Source organism: Nomascus leucogenys, chromosome 19 (assembly GCF_006542625.1).
Source record: "Nomascus leucogenys isolate Asia chromosome 19, Asia_NLE_v1, whole genome shotgun sequence".
Lineage (NCBI taxonomy): Eukaryota > Metazoa > Chordata > Mammalia > Primates > Hylobatidae > Nomascus > Nomascus leucogenys.
The window spans coordinates 76,179,324-76,199,091 of NC_044399.1; the positions used below are offsets into that span (position 1 = coordinate 76,179,324).

General features: G+C 46.7%; 1 protein-coding gene across 2 annotated transcripts in view; it reads left to right on the top strand.

The window, feature by feature from the left end:
- Positions 1 to 312: 312 nt before the first annotated feature.
- The window catches only part of YWHAE (tyrosine 3-monooxygenase/tryptophan 5-monooxygenase activation protein epsilon), a 58,852-nt gene continuing 39,396 nt past the window's right edge, over positions 313 to 19,768 (top strand). The window contains exon 1 of one of the 2 annotated variants that reach the window (XM_003280326.4): positions 313 to 639. In XM_003280326.4, the coding sequence (XP_003280374.1) occupies positions 576 to 639 (64 nt within the window). In that variant the 5' untranslated portion in view covers positions 313 to 575. The remainder of the gene's footprint in view (positions 640 to 19,768) is intronic. The other variant, XM_030799972.1, reaches the window with a different exon arrangement.

A 19,768-nucleotide genomic window follows, 5' to 3' on the forward strand; every position in this document is an offset into this window, starting at 1 on the left:
GCACCACTGCACTCCAGCCTGGGGAACAAGAGGGAAACTCCGTCTCAAAAGAAAAAAAAAAGAAAAAAGAAAAAAGAAAAGAAAACCAGGGCGCGGTAGTGACAGCCGCAGATTTCAGGAAAGAAGACCTGCCATGACAGAAACCGTTACAGCCTCCGTCGTTCTTTTCCGCAGGTCGAGCCTCGGGCCCCGGTCTGGCCCAGGTCTCTCCTGGCTTTTTTCGGGAGCAGTCCCGGCCGGCCCCGCCTCAGCCCTTCTCGTTCCCTGGGGGCCGCTCCCTCTCGGCAGTCGCAGTTCCCGCCTCTGGGCTCCGGCGCCCGCTGAGCCGACGGAGGAGGGGCGCCTCGTGCGCTGGTTACAGCCTCTTCGGGCGCCGAGTTCCAGGACCCGCCCCCCGCGCCAGTTGCCAGGGAGCGGTTGCCATAGAGCTGAGCAGTTGTCCGCGTGCGCAGGCGGAAGTCCCGGATTGAAGCGCCGCCATTTTTGCTGCCCGGACGCGGAGCGAGAGGCTGAGAGAGTCGGTGACACTATCCGCTTCCATCCGTCGCGCAGACCCTGCCGGAGCCGCTGCCGCTATGGATGATCGAGAGGATCTGGTGTACCAGGCGAAGCTGGCCGAGCAGGCTGAGCGATACGACGGTGAGTTGGGGGGGCAACGGGGGGCTGGAATTCTCGGACCCTCTGCCGCCGCCCACAGAGGCCGGGAACAGGAGACAAAATGGCGGCATCGTCAGCGAGCCTGGCCCGGGGGCTTGGGTTCGGAAAGCAGGAAATGGCCTGGGAGCTCCCGGGGCGATGGGAGGCTCTGTGCCCTGGAATGTGACCCCTTCGCCGTCCTTAGCTGCAAACAACTCGCGGGCCGGGAGGCCGGGGCGACAGGGTGGAGGAGTTGGTTGTAAAATGGCGGCTGGGGGGAGGGCGAGTCCCGGGGCGGGGGAGGGGGAGGAGATGGCGGGTGCTGTCTCCGAACGAGCAACCCTCATGGGAGCTTCTGTGACGGCCTTGGGATGTGGAGAACAACTGGGTGGGGTGATGGGGGAAGCAGCACCCGCCACATGGGAGAGAGCGAAGACCGGGAGCTGTAGCGCGGGCGCCTTTCAGGGAAATATGGCGGGTGGGGGCGGTGGCTTTTCCCCTGAGGCCCCGTGTGGGGCGGCGGCCGTGGAGTCTCACAAAGGAGAACCCTTGAGAGCGATGGGCTTCCTCAGGCCTGAGGTGGGGGACAGTCCTGGATGATGGTGGGGGGAGAGGGGTGAGTGGGAATCACTGCCGTTCGTCTTGGGCGGTGGCAGGCTCCGATGCTGCGATCGGGTTTCTTTCCCGTAGGCCGGCACCTCGTAGTGAGGGGTTTTGGGGCTTTTCCTCCTCGCCGCCTTCTGGGGAGGCCCAGAAAATCCTCACTCCCTCCGTTTCCTCAGACTTAAAACAGGAGACCTCGAAGTTCCTGTAACCTTTCTCTGGCTCCGTCACCCGTGGGTTCTGATGGATAGAACCAGGAGACCAGGAGGCCACGACTCTGAGAGTTCGAGCCTTTGTAGAGCCCGAGCCTCCGTCCACCCGTTTGTAAAAACGATGACTTTACAGTTTGTGCGCACTATCATGACAAATGGAAAGACCTGTTGAAATAAAGTTATTTCCAATAGTGTTCAGTAACTGTGTTTTGGTTGACTCTGCAGGCTCGGAATGCTGGTCTGTACTTCGTGGGGGATCTTAACCTATTCCAGGCGCTCGGCTGAGGCTGGGGTTTTTGAGTTATGAAGGTTGAAGATCCTGTTACTTTCCTTTTTTCCATTTTAAATAAATGGGTTTGTGTAGAAATTTTAGTAGTTCCTCTTTGTTCGTTGTTCTTTTGCCCCAGTGGGTTCCCCAGTCCTTTTTCAGAACTTTATCGAAATATCCATTGTGTTTGTCTGGTCATTATCAGGAAGTTCATTCTTAATCCTCCCTCCCAATCCACCTTTTGGACCACCTTTTGAAATACCCTCACATTTATAATTGTGCGATACTGTAGTGTTAAACGAAAAGTCATGTATGTGGGTCCTGTGGTTTTAATGCTTCTGCGTGGTAGGGTGGGGGTGAGACATGGTTGGAATCAAGTATCTTTGATCCTTAGATTTTTTTTCCTAATTAAGCTACCTATATTTCAAAATGTTATGTAGGGCCCTTGCTTTCCTCGAAATGTAGATTTAGTCATGTGAATAACCTCAGGGCTAGTCCCCGTTATCATCAGAAATAAGGATTCAGGGATTTGAAACTAAGACAAGGCCTCCAGAACTCAAATTTAGGAAATATAGTGAACTAAATTTCGTCTTGTAAATTGTTAAATTGCTGTTTGTATTGAACAAGGTTCCTGCTGGAAGAGGGAGGGGGATAAGATGGGGAAGTACAGCTCAAGGTCAGCTTTGTCTTGATTTCAGTGTTTAAAAATCGAACAGATATGAATGTGCTTGTATTGGAAGTCTCCTCCTCCGCCCCCTCATCTCCAGATGTTCCCCCTCTTAATCTGTTAGTGTTCTTGGGAGGAAACAAATTATACTTGAATGCTTTCTATGTTGTGGGTATTGGGCCTTTAAGTAAACTTGCTGTGATAACTAGAAAGGATGTGAGGGAAGGTCTTTTTCTTCTTGAAAGCTCCTTTAAAAAACCAATTTGAAAACTTACGATTGTAGTTTCCAAATAAAGTACAGGTTAGTGATAATTATATTTTTGATGTGAGTGGTGAGGATTTCTGACCAGAGCCGTTATTGGTTATTGAACATAGGACTTTGATACAGTCACATCATTACAGTTGTTAATGTTAGGTGTCCCCTTCAGGATCTGAAGGGGTGAGGAAATAGGATCTACAGGGTGAGGAGCTATTCCTGTGATTGGGGCATAAGGTGGACTCAGTGGAAAGGAGAGGAGGAGGAGGAGACAGAAACCGGGAATTTCTACCTGTGTCCTCTACCTGTGTCCATTCCTTTATTGAGTGCAATATTTTTTTTGTTTCTGGTGACAGAGTTTTCCCGGAGTTCTGGTCACCAAACAGAATTTAGCAGGTGTGGGGGGTGGAAGAAGGTAAGGCAGTGTATTGGCAGGATTTCTTTGTTGGGTACTTGTACCCAAATGCTGGCTTTCCAGCTGCCCTTTTATCTCTCTGTTACTGCAGTAGGCTTATTTTATTTTGCTTGCTGTGTTGAGTTAGTGCCTAAACTTCTTTGTATCCTCATTTAATTCTATCCTGGGGCGTTGGAATCAATTTATATGGATTATTTAATGATACGGGAGGAAGAGCTAAGCTGTGTTCAGGAAAACGACAGTTTTGGGTCACAGGAAATATTTAAGTTTGGGGCTAGGAGTTGAAGATTAAATCTAGCATCTCATCACTTTAACAAGCCAGTAGTCTAAGAATGGTTTTTACCTCCTTCGAAACCGTATTAAGCAAGTCCATTATTTCTTAGCATTTCTCAAACAGCTCTTACTGTTCTTTGTGTGAATTAGTACAAGAAAGTGGGGAAGAAAGGCCGGGCGGGGTGGCTCACTTCTGTAATCCCAGCACCTTGGGAGGTTGAGGCCGGTGGATCACCTGAGGTCAGGAGTTCAAGACCAGCCTGGCCAACATGGTGAAACCCCGTCTCTACAAAAATAAAATTATCTGGGCATAGCTACTGAGGAGGTTGAGGTGGAAGAATCACTTGAACCCGGGAGGTGAAGATTGTAGTGAACCAAGATCGTGGCATTACACTACAGCCTGGGCAACAGAGCGAGACTCTTGTCTCCGAAAAAAAAAAAAAGTGAGGCCGGGCGCAGTGGCTCATGCCTGTAATCCCAGTACTTTGGGAGGCCGAGGTGGGTGGATCACCTGAGGTCAGAAGTTCGAGACCAGCCTGACCAACATGGAGAAGCCCCATTTCTACTAAAAATACAAAATTAGTTGGGGGTGGTGGGTGCCTGTAATCCGAGCTACTTGGGAGGCGGAGGCAGGAGAATCACTCGAACCCGGGAGGCCGAGGTTGCAGTGAGCCGAGATCGCGCCATTGCACTTCATCCTGGGTAACAACAACAATAAAAAACGGGGAATATAGAGGGGAAAAATGAATAGTTTACCCGTTTTGGGGAGCAGAGGGGTAACATAAACTACATTTGGACTTGTGGGGCAGTTGTTGGTTTTGTCCTTTCCTAGTCTCTTCCCTGTCAAGATTGGCTCTGTGGAAGGTAGGATGAAGTTTTGATGGTCATGTTGGATTCACTAGGAATGCATCTGTTGAGTCATCTACTTGAGAGCTGTCTTTTTTTTTTTATTTGAGATGGAGTCTCGCTCTGTCTCCCAGGCTGGAGTGAAGTGGCACAGTCTCGGCCCACTGCAACCTCCGCCTCCCGGATTCAGGCGATTCTCCTGCCTCACCCTCCCGAGTAGCTGGGACTACAGGCATGTGCCACCATGCCAGGCTAATTTTGTATTTCTTTTTTAGTAGAGACACAGTTTCTCCATGTTGGTCAGGCTGGTCTCGAACTCCCGACCTCAGGTGATCCGCCCATCTCAGTCTCCCAAAGTGCTGACGTTACAGGCCTGAACCACTGCACCTGGCCGAGAGCTGTCTTTTTTTTTTTTTTTGAGACAGAGTCTTGCTCTTGTCACCCAGGCTGTAGTGCAATAGCACGATCTCGGCTCACTGCAACCTCCACCTCCTGGGTTCAAGCGATTCTCCTGCCTCAGCCTCCAAGAGTAGCTGGGATTACAGGCGCCCGCCACTATGCCCAGCTAATTTTGTATTTTTTAGTAGAGATGGGGTTTCGCCATGTTGGCCAGGCTGATCTCGAACTCCTGACCTCAGGTGATCCGTCCGCCTTGGCCTCCCAAAGTGCTGGGGTTACAGGCATGAGCCACTGAGCCTGCTGAGAGCTGTCCTTTTAAAACACCAGATCCTCACCTCTAGCTAGTTTATTCTGTTAGTTGGTGAAGAATAGGGAAGGGAGCATGTGTGGAATGAACTTTTTACTACGGTCTTGTTAGGAAAAAGGTAGTAGTAGTAAATTAACTTTGTTAATAAGTTTAGAAGCATTTAGATTAACTAGCAATTCTTTGATTGTAGGCCAGTAATTTTCCATTGCCATTTCAGTTAATGGACTAACTTCCTGGAGTAAAGTTTATTTTTCTCCTTTTTAAATGCACAGACAGAACTGAGTAATGTGTTAAAAATCCCTTCTCCGACTGGGCTCTGTCACCCAGGCTGGAGTGCAATGGCGTGGTCTTGGCTCACTGCAACCTCCGCCTCCCAGGTTCAAGCGATTCTCCTGGCTCAGCCTCCCAAGTAGCTGGGACTACAGGCGCGTGCCACCACACCCGGCTAATTTTTTTTTTTTTTTTTTTTTTGAGACGGAGTCTCGCTCTGTCACCCAGGCTAGAGTGCAGTGGCGTGATCTCGGCTCACTGCAAGCTCCGCCTCCCGGGTTCACGCCACTCTCCTGCCTCAGCCTCTCCGAGTAGCTGGGACCACAGGCGCCCGCCACCACGCCCGGCTAATTTTTTGTATTTTTAATAGAGACGGGGTTTCACCGTGGTCTTGATCTCCTGACCTCGTGATCCGCCCGCCTCGGCCTCCCAAAGTGCTGGGATTACAAGCGTGAGCCACCGCGCCCAGCCTACACCCGGCTAATTTTTTGTATTTTTAGTAGAGACGGAGTTTCGCCATGTTGGCCAGGCTGGTCTTGATCTCCTGATCTCAGGTGATCTGCTCACCTCAGCCTCCCAAAGTGCTGGGATTACAGGTGTGAACCACCGCGTCCAGCCAATTTTTGTATTTTTAGTGGAGACGGGGTTTTACCATGTTTGCCAGGCTGGTCTTGAACTCCTGACCTCAGGTGATGCGCCCACCTCGGCCTCCCAAAGTGCTGGAATTAGAGGCGTGAGCCACCACACCCGCCCCATTTTTTTTTTTTTTTTTTTTTTTTTTTTTTTTTTTTTTTTTTTTTTTCTGGATGACTGCACCCCCCCCCCCCCCCCCCCCCCCCCGGCCCCCCATTTTTTTTTTTCATGGATGACTGTAAGGGTAACTGATACTGCAGGCATATTTTTTCTTTATATTTCAAGAACACTGTGTACACAAACAGTAATGACAAGCATGGAGTAAGGGCTACATTTTTATTTTTATTTTTTTTTTTGAGGCAGAGTCTTGCTCTGTCAGCTAGGCTGGAGTGGAGTGGTAGGATCTCGGCTCACTGCAGCCTCTGCCCCCGGGTTCACGCGATTCTCCTGCCTCCGCTTCCCGAGTAGCTGGCACTACAGACGCCCGCCATCGCACCTGGCGATGTATTTTTAGTAGAGATGGGCTTTCACCATGTTTGCCAGGCTGGTCTCTGACTCCTGATTTCAGGTGATCCTCCCGCCTCAGCCTCCCAAAGGGCTAGCGTTACAGGTGTGAGCCACCATGCCTGGCCTAGATTTTTAATTTTTTAATGGGTACATATTAGGTGTATATATTTATGGGAAGGCTAAATTAAAAACAATTTTTTTTTTGAGACTGGGTATTGCTTTGTGACCCAGGCTGAAGTGTAGTGTCGCTGTTATAGCTCACTGCAGGCTCAGCCTCCTGGGTTCAAGTGACCCTCCTGCCTCAGCTTCCGGAGTAGCTGGGACTGTTGCACTGGCCTAATTTTTGTGGGTTTTTTTTGTAGAGATGAGGTCTCTATGTTACCCAGGCTGGTCTTGAATTCCTGGACTCCTGCCTTGGTCTCCCAAAGTGCTGGGATTACAGGTGTGAGCCACTGCCCCTGGCCTAAACTTTACATATACATATATGACATTTATGCAGTACCTCAGTTCACAGACCACGTTGACAAAAGTTTTTAATTTATGTAACAAGATGAGCAGGTAGAGTGTTACTCCCATTTTCTGGTTCAAGAAAGTGAATTTGAGAGAGAGATTTTTCTGTGATCATATGGCTAATCAGTTATTAAGTGGTAAAGCCAGAACTTAGTGTCTGCTGACCTTTTTAGATCTGTACACTTACTCTCCTTAGCCAGTCAAAAAAGATCTCTGTTTAAGTAAGGTGGTGCCTTTCAGAGGAGTAGGGGGTGAGTAGGGTATGCTTGTTCTTTAACAATTCTAATAGCAGTTACTTCACATCTTGATGTTTGTGATGACTGACATCCATGGTGAATTGTAGACAAAATCTTTTCACTTTCCTAGAGAAACCTGATGGTTTTTTTCAGAGACAAAATCTCATCTCAAGGCACAGCGAAATTAAAATGAGGTGAAGTTTAAGTACTCTCAGAATGTTTGTTCGCATACAGGTTCTTAAAAAACATGGTTTATTGTAGACAGATGTCACCTCTTTAAGCAAAAGAAAAAACAACCAAAAAAAGAAAAGCCCTAGCCGGGTTCCGTGGCTCAAACACCTGTAACCCCAGCACTGTGGGAGGCCGAGGTGGGCGGATCACCTGAGGTCAGGAGTTTGAGACCAGCCTGACCAATATGGTGAAAACCAGTCTCTACTAAAAATACAAAAATTAGCTGGCCTGTGGTGGCTCGTGCCTTTAGTCCCAGCTACTGAGGAGGCTGAGGCGGGAGAATCGCTCGACCCTGGGAGGTGGAGGTTGCAGTGAGCCCACATCGTGCCATTGCACTCCAGCCTGGGCCACAGAGGGAGATCTTGTCTCAAGAAAAGAAAAGCCTCATAGTTTATCATAATGTTTGTACTGGGATATGGCTGATGCTTTGCATTTCTGTAAAGTAGCTTTAAAATATTTTCCCCTCTCACTTATCTTTTTTTTTTTTTTGAGACAGGGTCTCACTCGGTCACCCAGGCTGTAGTGCAGTGGTGCGATCTTGGCTCACTGCAGCCTCTACCTTCCAGTCTCAGGTGATTCCCCACCTCAGCCTCTCAAGTAGCTGGGTTTTTTTGTTTGTTTTTAAAATTTATTTATTTATTTTTTGGAGAGATGGAGTCTTGCTCTGTCACCCAGGCTGGAGTGCTGGAGTACAGTGGTGCGATCCATCACGCCCAGCTAATTTCTTTTGTGTTTCAGTAGAGATGGGGTTTCACCATGTTGCCCAGGCTGGTCTCGGAACTCCTGAGCTCAGGCAGTCCTCCCACCTCGGCCGTCCAAAGTGCTAGGATTACAGATTACGGGTGTGAGCCACTGTTCCTGGCCTTTTTTTTTTTTTTTGGTAGAGATGAGGTTTCACCATGTTGCCCAGGCTGGTCTCGGAATTTCTGGACTTAAGCAATCTGTCAGACTTGGCCTCCCAAAGTGCTGTGATTATAGGCGTGAGCCACCACCCCCGGCCACCTTTGTCTTACTGAATGCTATTAAGTTGTTAGGTTAGTGATGTAGTCATACAACTTTTTTTTTTTTTTTTTTTTTTTTTTTGAGATAGATTTTCGCTCTTGTCATCCCGGCTGGAGTGCAGTGGCGCGGATCTTGGCTCACTGCAGCCTCCGCCTCCTGGGCTCAAGTGATTCTCCTGCCTCAGCCTCCCAACTAGCTGAGACTACAGACTTGGGCCCTCATGCTTGGCTAATTTTTGTATTTTTGGTAGAGACAGAGTTTCATCATGTTGGCCAGGCTGGTCTTCAACTCCTGACCTCAGGTGGTCCGCCTGCCTCAGCCTCCCAAAGTGCTGGGATTACAGGCGTGAGCCACTGCACCCCGCCAGATATAGTCATACAACTTCTAGGAGGGACAAAGGTTGGCATATGATTCACCAGTGTTGTTCCACGTAGTTGGCTAGATAGCTGTCTAATGGAATCCATTAAGGAGTAGCAAAGAGCAGCAAGAAAAATGGCTATTTTCACTATTTTTGAAATGGTCAGTTAACAGTTTGAGAGAGATACATATACTTTTTTGAGACAAGGTCTTGCTTTGTTGGCCAGGCTTGGATTGCATTGGTGCAGTAACCATTCACTGCAGCCTCAACCTCCCAGGCCCAAACGATCATCCCATCTCAGCCTCCCACGTAGCTGGTCCCACAGCTGTGCACCACAATACCTGGATAATTTAAAATAACTTTTTTTTCTTTTTCTTTTTTCCCCGAGACAACATCTCACTGTATTCCTCAGGCTGAGATGCAGTGTCACAGTTATGGCTCACTGCAGCTTCGACCTCCTGGGCACCTGAGCATGCCAAGTGGCTGGGACTACAGAGGTATACCACCACCTCTGGCTAATTTTTGTAGAGACAGGATTTTACCACGTTGCCCAGGTCTTGAACTCGAGCTCAAGATTTACCTGCCTCAGTCTCCCAAAGTTTTGGGATTACAGGCGTGAGCCACCATGGCTGGCAAAAAAATTTTTTTGGTAGAGGCCTGGTCCCAGCGGATTGCCCAGGCTGATCTTGAACTCCTGAGCTGATGTGATCTTTCCACCAAGTAGCTCGTACGACCATGACCAGCTAATTAAAACAATTTTTTTTTGTAGAGACGGGATCCCACTGTGTTGTCCAGGTAACTCCTGGGTTCAAGCGATGCTCCCACTGTGGCCTTCCCAAAGTGCAGGGATTACAGGCATGAAGCACTGCGCCCGGCCAGTGTGATATATTTAGGTATTGATATATCCAAATAGACGAATTGGGTTGCCAACAGAACTTCGTGGTTTGTGCTCTAACTAAATGTTAATGCTAGTCATGGCCCTAAGAACAATTTCAGATGTTCATTTAAATTTATTAAATTGTAGCAAATAATAATGAAAGTCACCGTAATTTAACATCCACATGAGTACATCTTGAAAAGACAGACTAATTCATAAGCTACAACAGCAGGCATAAACTGAGATTGTCCTGGGCAACAAACTTGCCTTGTGGTCACCCTACTTATGGCCATTTGTTACTAGATTTTCTCATTTAGACTCAAATAGCCGGGCGCGGTGGCTCACGCTTGTAATCCCAGCACTTTGGGAGGCCGAGGTGGGTGGATCACGAGGTCAGGAGATCGAGACCACGGTGAAACCCCGTCTCTACTAAAAATACAAAAAATTAGCCGGGCGTGGTGGCGGGCGCCTGTAGTCCCAGCTACTTGGAGAGGCTGAGGCAGGAGAATGGCGTGAACCCAGGAGGCGGAGCTTGCAGTGAGCGGAGATCGTGCCACTGCACTCCAGCCTGGGTGACAGAGCGAGACTCCGTCTCAAAAAAAAAAAAAAAAGACTCATAAATAAGTTTCCTAAACTTTGTACAGCCTTTTATCACAGAGATATCTTAGATCTAAGTCTCTAGGAGGTTGAATTTTTTTTTTTTTTCAAATGAAGTTAGCCTTTGGCAGAATATAAGTCAAAGGAAAAGTGAAAATTTCCTCCTCCTAGCTCCCTCCCCCACGGATGGGAACGTGCTAGTTAAGGATGTGGTAGTTGCTGAAAATAGAGCTTGCTGGCATTCCAAATCCTCTGATGGTGTCAACACCTAGTGTGTTGGTTTTCTTATGGCTACCTTGAGCCAGTTCTGTGTTTAAAAATATAATAGACCTAGGTGTTGATAGCAGTGTCCTAAGCTCAGAGCTTTCCCCACATTTTATTTTTTTATTTTTACAAGTCTCTTTTATACCAAATACCCACATAAAAATTTAAAGGCTCACCCATACCTTGTTAAAACTGTTCTGTTCAGAATGCCAAACTCTGTAGTTCAGACCATATGACCATGATCCTGGCTTATCTCTTTTGAAATTTTAATCTTGAATTTATTGCCTTTCCAACAATCTACCATAGTAGCTGGACGGATCTATTGTTGGTGGGCTTGATTTGTGATCAGATCAGGATTTTATCGAGCTAAAGCAATATGAAAAGTGTTTAACTCTTCATTCATACCTAAAGTTTGAAGGAGACGCATTACTGTAAGAGTTATGACAGTATGTCATCATTTGGCAGATGTGGTAAATCTGCCATCACAGAATGCACAGGAATCACTGGGTTCCTTATCTTTCGAATTGGGGATTAGTGATGTTTCTCTTGCCTACTAATTTACAGGGTGGTTATGAAATTTTGGGCTTTCATAAACTGTAAAGTGTAATACTTGTCAGTACTATTTACTGTGAAACATTCTTATCTAATGTGAAAGGTCAGATAATTGTTTTTGTTACTGCTGTGCTAGGATCGTATTAGATGATAACCTACTTTTTTGAGTTATTCTTAGCAAGTGTACTCTTCTGGGCTTAGTCCTTATGTAAGATCTGCACAAAGAAATATTCTCAAAATCCTTAATCTTACATCTGTAAATTTGCATATCCAAAGTAAAGGTCGTCCAGATTATTCCCAAATAATAATTTTGTCATGTTGAGCTGGTATATAGTTGTTTTGATATTAATTTTAGATTAATAAGAGACTTCTCCTTAGCAAACGTAACATCTTTTGTCTGAATTTGGGATGAAAGCTGCTATAATATGAAAATGTAGGCTGGGCGCAGTGGCTCACGCCTGTAATCCCAGCACTTTGGGAGGCCGAGTTGGGCGGATCACCTGAGGTTGGGAGTTCAAGACTGGCCTGACCAACATTGGAGAAATCCCATCTATACTAAAAATACAAAATTAGTCAGAAATGGTGGCAGGCGCTTGTAATCCCAGCTACTCGGGAGGCTGAGGCAGGAGGTTTGCTCGAACCTGGGAGGTGGAGGTTGCAGTAGCCGAGATTGTACCATTGCACTCCAGCCTGGGAGACAAGAGCAAAACTCTCTCTCAAAAAAAAAAAAAAAAAAAGAAAGAAAATGTAAATAATTGGCCAGGTACAGTGGCTCACGCCTGTAATCCCGGCACTTTGGGAGGCTGAGGCGGGTGGATTACGAGGACTGAAGATCGACACCATCCTGGCTAACATGGTGAAACTCTGTCTCTACTAAAAATATAAAAAATTAGCCAGGTGTGGTGGCGGGCGCCTGTAGTCCCAGCTACTGGGGAGGCTGAGGCAGGAGAACGGCGTGAACCCAGGAGGCAGAGCTTGCAGTGAGCCAGGATCGCACCACTGCACTCCAGCCTGGGCAACAGAGCGAGACTCCATCTCAAAAAAAAAAAAAAAAAAAAAAGAAAATGTAAATCATTGTCACATATTTACATTTTAGCCATCTCAGATTACTTAAGAAAAACAGTGTTAGCTATGACCAATTTTGTGAAATGTGATCCTAAAGGCATAATATAAGCCTTGGACAATGAATGGGTTTTGATTAATAGAAAGCTACTAAATACTACTAATCCCTGGGTTAGTCAGTTGAGGACTTTGTAGGACCTTGGAGTGGTTGTTGTGAACACCTTTATGTTGAAATTTAGTTATGTTTAAGTGTTAGTAGGGGCCACGTGCAGTGGCTAATAATCTCTGTAATTCCAATACTTTGGAAGGCAGAGGCGGGAAGATCCCTTCAGCCCAAAAGTTTGAGACCAGCCTGGGCAACATAGCGAGACCACGTGTCTACAAAAAGAAACAAAATTAGCTTGGCCTAGTGGCGTGTGTCTGTAATTTCAGCTACTTGGGAGGCTAAGGTGGTAAGATTGCTTGAGCCGAGGAGGTCGAGGCTACAGTGAGCCATGATAAGACCATTGCACTCCCACCTGGTGACATAGTGAGATCCTGTCTCAAAAAGGAAAGAAGAAAGATTTAGTGGGATTAATGACTTGTATTTGATTGTAATAGGTTTACTTGTAAAATAGTTAAGATTTATGATAGGATTACCGTGACATTTTCAAGAACATTATTTGACCAGAAAATATTGTCACTGTTGCATGACAGTTATGACAGTTTTTGTAGATTTTTCGAAACACATTCATGAGTATGAAATACTTAATGCGAATATACTACTAAAGAAACATTAAAATATATTATTAAAGTGTTGAAATTTTGATGGGGGTTTCTTAGCTCATCAAAGAATTGACATACCTGTAATCTCATTGCTTTTGGAGGCCAAGGTGGGAGGGTCATTTGAGGCCAGGAGTTGTTTTTTTTTTGGAGTCTCGCTCTTGTCAACCAGGCTGGAGTGCAATGACACGATCTCAGCTCACTGCAACCTCTGCCTTCCCGGATTCAAGCAATTCTCCTGCCTCAGCCTCCCTAGTAGCTGGGATTACAGGTGCCTACCACCATGTCTGGCTAATTTTTAAGTATTTTTAGTAGAGACAGGGTTTCACCATGTTGGCCAGGCTGGTCTCGAACTCCTGACCTCAAGTGATCCTCCTGCCTCAGCCTCCCAAAGTGCTGGGATTACAGGCATGAGCCACCATGCCTGGCAAGGCCAGGAGTTTGAGACCAGCCTGGGCAACATTGCAAGACCCCGTTTCTATTAAAAAAAAAAAAAGAGGCTGCGCGTGGTTTTCTCACGCCTGTAATCCTAGCACTTTTTTTTTTTTTTTTGAGATGGAGTCTTGCTCTGTTGCCCAGGCTGGAATGCAGTGGCGCCATCTTGGCTCACTGCAAGCTCCGCCTCCTGGGTTCACGCCATTCTCCTGTCTCAGCCTCCTGAGTAGCTGGGACTACAGGCACCCGCCACCACGCCCGGCTGATTTTTTGTATTTTTAGTAGAGATGGGGTTTCACCATGTTGGCCAAGATGATCTCGATCTCCTGACCTCATGATCCGCCCAACTCGGCCTCCCAAAGTGCTGGGATTACAGGCGTGAGCCACCGCGTCTGGCCAATCCTAGCACTTTGGGAGGCCAAGGAGGGCAGATCATGAGGTCAGGAGTTCGAGACAAGCCTGACCAACAGGGTGAAACCTCGTCTCTACTAAAAAAAAAAAAGCCGGGCACGGTGGCGCACGCTTGTAATCCCAGCACTTTAGGAGGCCGAGGCAGGCGGATCACGAGGTCAGGAGATCGAGACCGTGGTGAAACCCCATCTCTACTAAAAATACAAAAGAAAAATTAGCCGGGCGCAGTGGCAGGCGCCTGTAGTCCCAGCTACTTGGGAGGCTGAGGCAGGAGAATGGCATGAACCCGGGAGGCGGAGCTTGCAGTGAGCCGAGATCACACCACTGCACTCCAGCCTGGGCGTCAGAGTGAGACTCCTTCTTAAAAAAAAAAAAAATACAAAAGTTAGCTGGGCGTGGTGGTGGCACGTGCCTGTAATCCCAGCTACTCAGGAGGCTAAGGCAGGAGAATCACTTGAACCCAGCAGAGGTTGCAGTGAGCCGAGATAGTGCCCCTGCACTCCAGCCTGAGTGACAGAGTGAGACTCCGTCAAAAAAAAAAAAAAAAAAAAAAAAAAAAAAAAAAAAAGGCCAGGTGCAGTGGCTCACCCCTGTAATCCCAGCACTTTGGGAGGCCAAGGTGGGCGGATCACCTGAGGTCAGGAGTTCAAGACCAGGCTGGTCAACATGGTGAGACCCCCGTCTCTACTAAAAATACAAAAAATTAGACGGGCGTGGTAGCGTGCACTTGTAATCTCAGCTACTCCGGAGGCTGAGGCAGGAGAATCGCTTGAACCCGGGAGGTAGAGGCTGCAGAAAGCCGAGATTGTCGCACTGCACTCCAGCCTGGGAAACAGAGTAAGACTCCGTCCCTACCTACTGCCCCCTAACCCCCCCCCCCCCAAAAAAGAATCCTTAACTCTCTCAACCATTTGAGAAAACAAGTCAAACTTCTTAAAAATTTGAATGGAAAGTTAATCCTTCTACTAAACCGAATCGGACCCAAGGGTTATTTGTGGTCATTTTCTTCCTGAGTATTCCAGAACAGAATTTTAAAGTATTTTTTGTTTCAGTGTCTTTTCTGATTCCACAAAAATTGTAAAAAGATTTAGACTTTGATCTACCTCTTTTTCCTGTACTTAGTGTTTTAGGTGATTGATCTCTCCAGCGTCTTAATTTCCACCTCAGCTTTCACTGGAGCTTCACCTCTTTGGTTCTACTGCAGCGAAACGTGTTTACAAGGGAGTATCCTCGTAAATCGAGAGGAGAAATCTCCCATTCTGATGGAGTAGGGGATTACTTCCCCACCCCCAATATTTTTATTTTTGTTTTTTAATCTTTGTGTTATTCTAACTTTAGTATACATGCTGCCAAAGTGAGCACAACCCTGCCCTAAATAATTGAGACCGAAGGGAAAAGTACTTTTTGCAGTCAAAATTGTAGAATCTTGGTAAAAGATTGTCTTGTTTTTCTTTTTAACCTAGCAGAAGCTGATTTGGAAGGAAGTCTTAAAGTTCCATAGAAGGTTACACAATTCATGTTTTCCTCTTTTTTTTTTTTTCTTTTGAGACGGAGTCTCACTCTTGCCCAGACTGGAGTATAGTGGCGCGATCTTTACTCACTGCAGCCTCTGCCTCCTTGGTTCAAGCGATTCTCCTGCCTCAGCCTCCTGAGTAGCTAGGATTACAGGCACCTGCCACCATGCCTGGCTAATTTTTGTTTTTTCTTCAGTAGAGATGGAGGTTTCACCATGTTGGCCAGGCTGATCTCAAACTCCTGGCCTCAGGTGATCCACCCGCCTTGGCCTCCCAAAGAGCTGGGATTACAGGCGTGAGCCACCGTGCCTGGCTCATGTAGTTACTTTTAGAGTGAGGAGAGGTGCCTCTGTTTAGGCTGGTATATGAAGAGTAAAAGTTGTCCTTGAGTGTCAAGATTATTGTCTTTTGCAAAGCCTTAATCAAAGTATTAAAATATTAAAAAACAAGTTCCCAAACTTATTTGACAAATACTTATTGAATGCCAACTATGTACCAGGCACTGTTCTAGACATTTCAGACACTTGGGATTCATCAGTGAACAAAATAGACAAAATCTTTTCAAGGACTTTATAATTCTAGTGAATATATAATTGCTTTTGGAGTTATTCTGTTCCTATGTGTAATTAAGAGTTAGTTTGAATTAGTTAGCACCAACGGTGTCTGGTATATGCAGGGTACTGTATCAGGTGCTGGGTGTCCCATATTAAAGACTGTAGAAAGCTCAGTGTTTTCTTCACTGACTACTAGTGTAAAATGGTACTAACAAATTGAAAAACCTCTTTAAAGTGTTTCATTGTGATGATAAAACCCTGTAATAATAATACCATCTACTGTTTTTTTTTTTTTTTTTTTTTTTTTTGAGACAGAGTCTCGCTCTGTCACCCAGGCTGGAGTGCAGTGGCACGATCTCGGCTCACTGCAAGCTCTGCCTCCCAGGTTCACGCCATTCTCCTGCCTCAGCCTCTCTGAGTAGCTGGGACTACAGGCGCCTGCCACCGCGCCCGGCTAATTTTTTGTATTTTTAGTAGAGACGGGGTTTCACCGTGGTCTCGATCTCCTGACCTCGTGATCCGCCCGCCTCGGCTTCCCAAAGTGCTGGGATTACAAGCATGAGCCACCGCGCCCGGCCTCATCTACTGTTTATTGGCTATTTCTCTCACTTGTCATCCAAACAGCCATGCAAAGTACTACCCATTTTACAGATAAGGATCAAGTACTTGAGGAAAAGTGACAACACATTTGAAACGTCACTGGTATTTTGCCAAGGCTGGTGCCCTGCAAAGCTGGTACTCCTTCGACTTTGGTATTTCTTCTAGGCTGGTGCCCTCCAAAGCTGGTACTCCTTCCACTTCGGTATTTCTTGTGTGTAAACGTCAGTCCAAACTGCTTGAGGCTTTCTTTTCTTTTTTTCCCCCTTTTTTGTGGAGACTGGGTCTCTCTGTGTTGCCCAGGCTGGTCTCTCAGCTGGGCTTAAGCAGTCGTCCTGCCTTGGCCTCCTAAAGTGCTGGGATTATAGCAGTCTTTTGGCTTAGCTTCTCTCTGAATAGTGTTATCTTTAATGTATGAAGAAGACAGAATGGAATATAGGTTGAGTGTATTTTCCAGGTAACAGATAATGGAACTAGCATTGGAATAGGAGTCATTAAATTTAGGAGCAGGTCATCTCCATCCTCCCTTTTCCTTTCTTCCCTCCTTCCCCCACCCTCTGAAAAATCTACATTGTTTTTAACTCTTTGATACATGGCAGGGGTCCCCAGTGCCCAGGTCATGCACCCGTACTGGTCTGTGGAAAACTTGTCTTCCACGAAACTGGTCCCTGGTGCCACAAAGGTTGGGGACCACTGATAGATGGGACTAGAGCTTTATAAATGCCTGGATAAGAAGCTCTGGGAACTTAGTAAATTGCGGTATGGTGTTGTACTTTTTCTTTGTGTACCTTTTCAGTAGATGACTTTTCAGGCATGTAGTTGGGAGGCCTGGGGGACTGATCACAGGGGACCTTGGTGTTTTCCTCTAGACCAGTTGCTGGCAGATTTTCATCTTCTCAACAATTAATAACTGTACATCATTAACATGGTCTTAATGCCTTTATCTTACTGCTGCAGATTTCTTCTTTTACGTTTTCTGGTTTCAGAATGCTGCCAACATTTCTTTATTCATTTTATCTTTACATTTTTTTTTTTTTGAGACAGTCTTGCCCTGTCACCCTGGTTGGAGTGCAATAGAGGGTGAGCTTCAGCCAAGGAGTTGCAGGCTGTAGTGTGTTACGGTCATGCCTGTGAATAGCCACTGCAAGCCAGCCAGGGCAGCATAGGGAGACTCCTCTAAAAAGAAAAGACAAACCTGAAACTGATTTAAAAAAAAATTTCTTTGGGAGGCCAAGGCAGGTGGATCATCTGAGGTCAGGAGTTCAGGACCAGCCTGACCAACATGGAGAAACCCGTCTCTACTAAAAATACAAAAAAAGTTAGCTGAGCTTGGTGGCGCATGCCTGTAATCCCAGTTACTCCTGGGAGGCGGAGGCAGGAGAATCTCTTGAACCTGGGAGGTGGGTGAAGTTTGCAGTGAGCCCAGATTGCGCCATTGCACTCCAGCCTGAGCAACAAGAGAAACTCTAGGCTGGGCTCAGTGGCTCACTCCTGTAATCCCAGCACTTTGGGAGGCTGAAGCGGGTGGGTCATAAGGTCAGGAGTTCAAGACTAGCCTGGTGAAACCCTGTCTCTACTCAAAATACAAAAATTAGCTGGGTGTGGTGGCACGCACCTGTAATCCCAGCTACTTGGGAGGCTGAGGCAGGAGAATCGCTTGAACCCGGGAGGCGGAGATTGTGGTAAGCCGAGATCATGCCATTGCACTCCAGCCTGAGTGATAGTGCGAGACTCCATCTCAAAAAAACAAAACAAAACAAAACAAAAAAAGAAACACTGTCTCCGTCTCAAAAACAAAAATTGTTTTTCTATGAACAGAAGAATTCTTTGTGTATATTTACCCTTTATTAGGAAGACAGTCATTACATGCAACCACTGGTTAAATTATATTAACATCAACTTGGGGCCGGGCGCAGTGGCTCACGCCTGTAATCCCAGCACTTTGGGAGGCCGAGGCAGGCGGATCACAAGGTCAGGAGATCGAGACCATCACGGCTAACTCAGTGAAACCCCGTCTTTACTAAAAATACAAAAAATTAGCCGGGCATGGTAGCGGGTGCCTGTGGTCCCAGCTACTCAGGATGCTGAGGCAGGAGAATGGCGTGAACCCGGAAGGCGGAGCTTGCAGTGAGCCGAGATCACACCACTGCACTCCAGCCTCGGCGACAGAGTGAGACTCCGTCTCAAAAAAAAAAAAAAAAAAAAAAAAGGGCAACTTGGATATTTTCTAGCTAAAATATCTATTCAGAGTATTTTTTCAATCTAGATGTATGTACATATTTTGGATTTTGCTGGGAAGCTTAGAAGAAAACTTCTAGTATCTGGCCGGGCACAGTGGCTCACGCCTGTAATCCCAGCACTTTGGGGGGCCGAGGAGGGCGGATCACGAGGTCAGGAGATCGAGACCAAGGTGAAACCCCGTCTCTACTAAAAATACAAAAAATTAGCCAGGCGTGGTGGCGGGTGCCTGTAGTCCCAGCTACTCAGGAGGCTGAGGCAGGAGAATGGCGTGAACCCGGGAGGTGGAGCTTGCAGTGAGCCGAGATTGCGCCACTGCGCTCCAGCCTGGGCGACAGAGCGAGACTCCGTCTCAAAAAAAAAAAAAAAAAAGAAGAAAATTTCTAGTATCTGGTACTTTCTGTGGAGGTGTTTTGTTCACCATTTCATTATGTTATTTAGATACATATTTATATCTGACTGAATATTATGTGAATATTTATCTTACATTATGAACTGCTTGTGAATGTCTTTATTGGGTATTTGACATATCTAATAATCTATTTTGTATTAACACTGCAGTAAACTATTTATATCCAAAATGTGATTTTCTGTAATTTGAGTTGTTTACTAGTTATGAGAAGTGGGGTTTGTTAGTAAATGAGCATAAATCTTTTTTGAGACAGAGTCTCGTTCTGTCACCCAGGCTGGAGTGCAGTGGCGCGATCTTGGCTCACTCCAAACTCTCTCCCCGGTTCACGCCATTCTGCCTCAGCCTCCCGAGTAGCTGGGACCACAGGCACCTGCCACCATGCCCTGCTAATTTTTTGTATTTTTAGTAGAGGTGGGGTTTCACCGTGTTAGCCAGGATGGTCTCGATCTCTTGACGTCGTGATCTGCCTGCCTCGGCCTCCCAAAGTGCTGGGATTACAGGCGTGAGCCACTGCGCCCGGTCGAGCATAAATCTTTTTACATGTGTACTCTCAATGTTTTGAGATGTGATCTCACTCTTGCCCAAGCTGGTGTGCAGTAGCAAACACACCTCACTGCAGCCTTCACCTCCTGGGCTCAAGTGATCCTCCCACCTCTGCGTCCTGGGTAGCTGGCACTACAGGTGTGCCCACCATGCCTGGCTAATTTTTTTGTTTTTTTTTTGAGACAGGGTCTCGCTCTTTCAATCCTATGCTGGAGAGCAGTGGCTGGATCTTGGCTCACTGCAGCCTTCGCCTCCTGGGTTCAAGCAGTTCTCTGCCTCATCTTCCCGAGTGGCTGGGATTACAGGCACCTGCTTAACGCA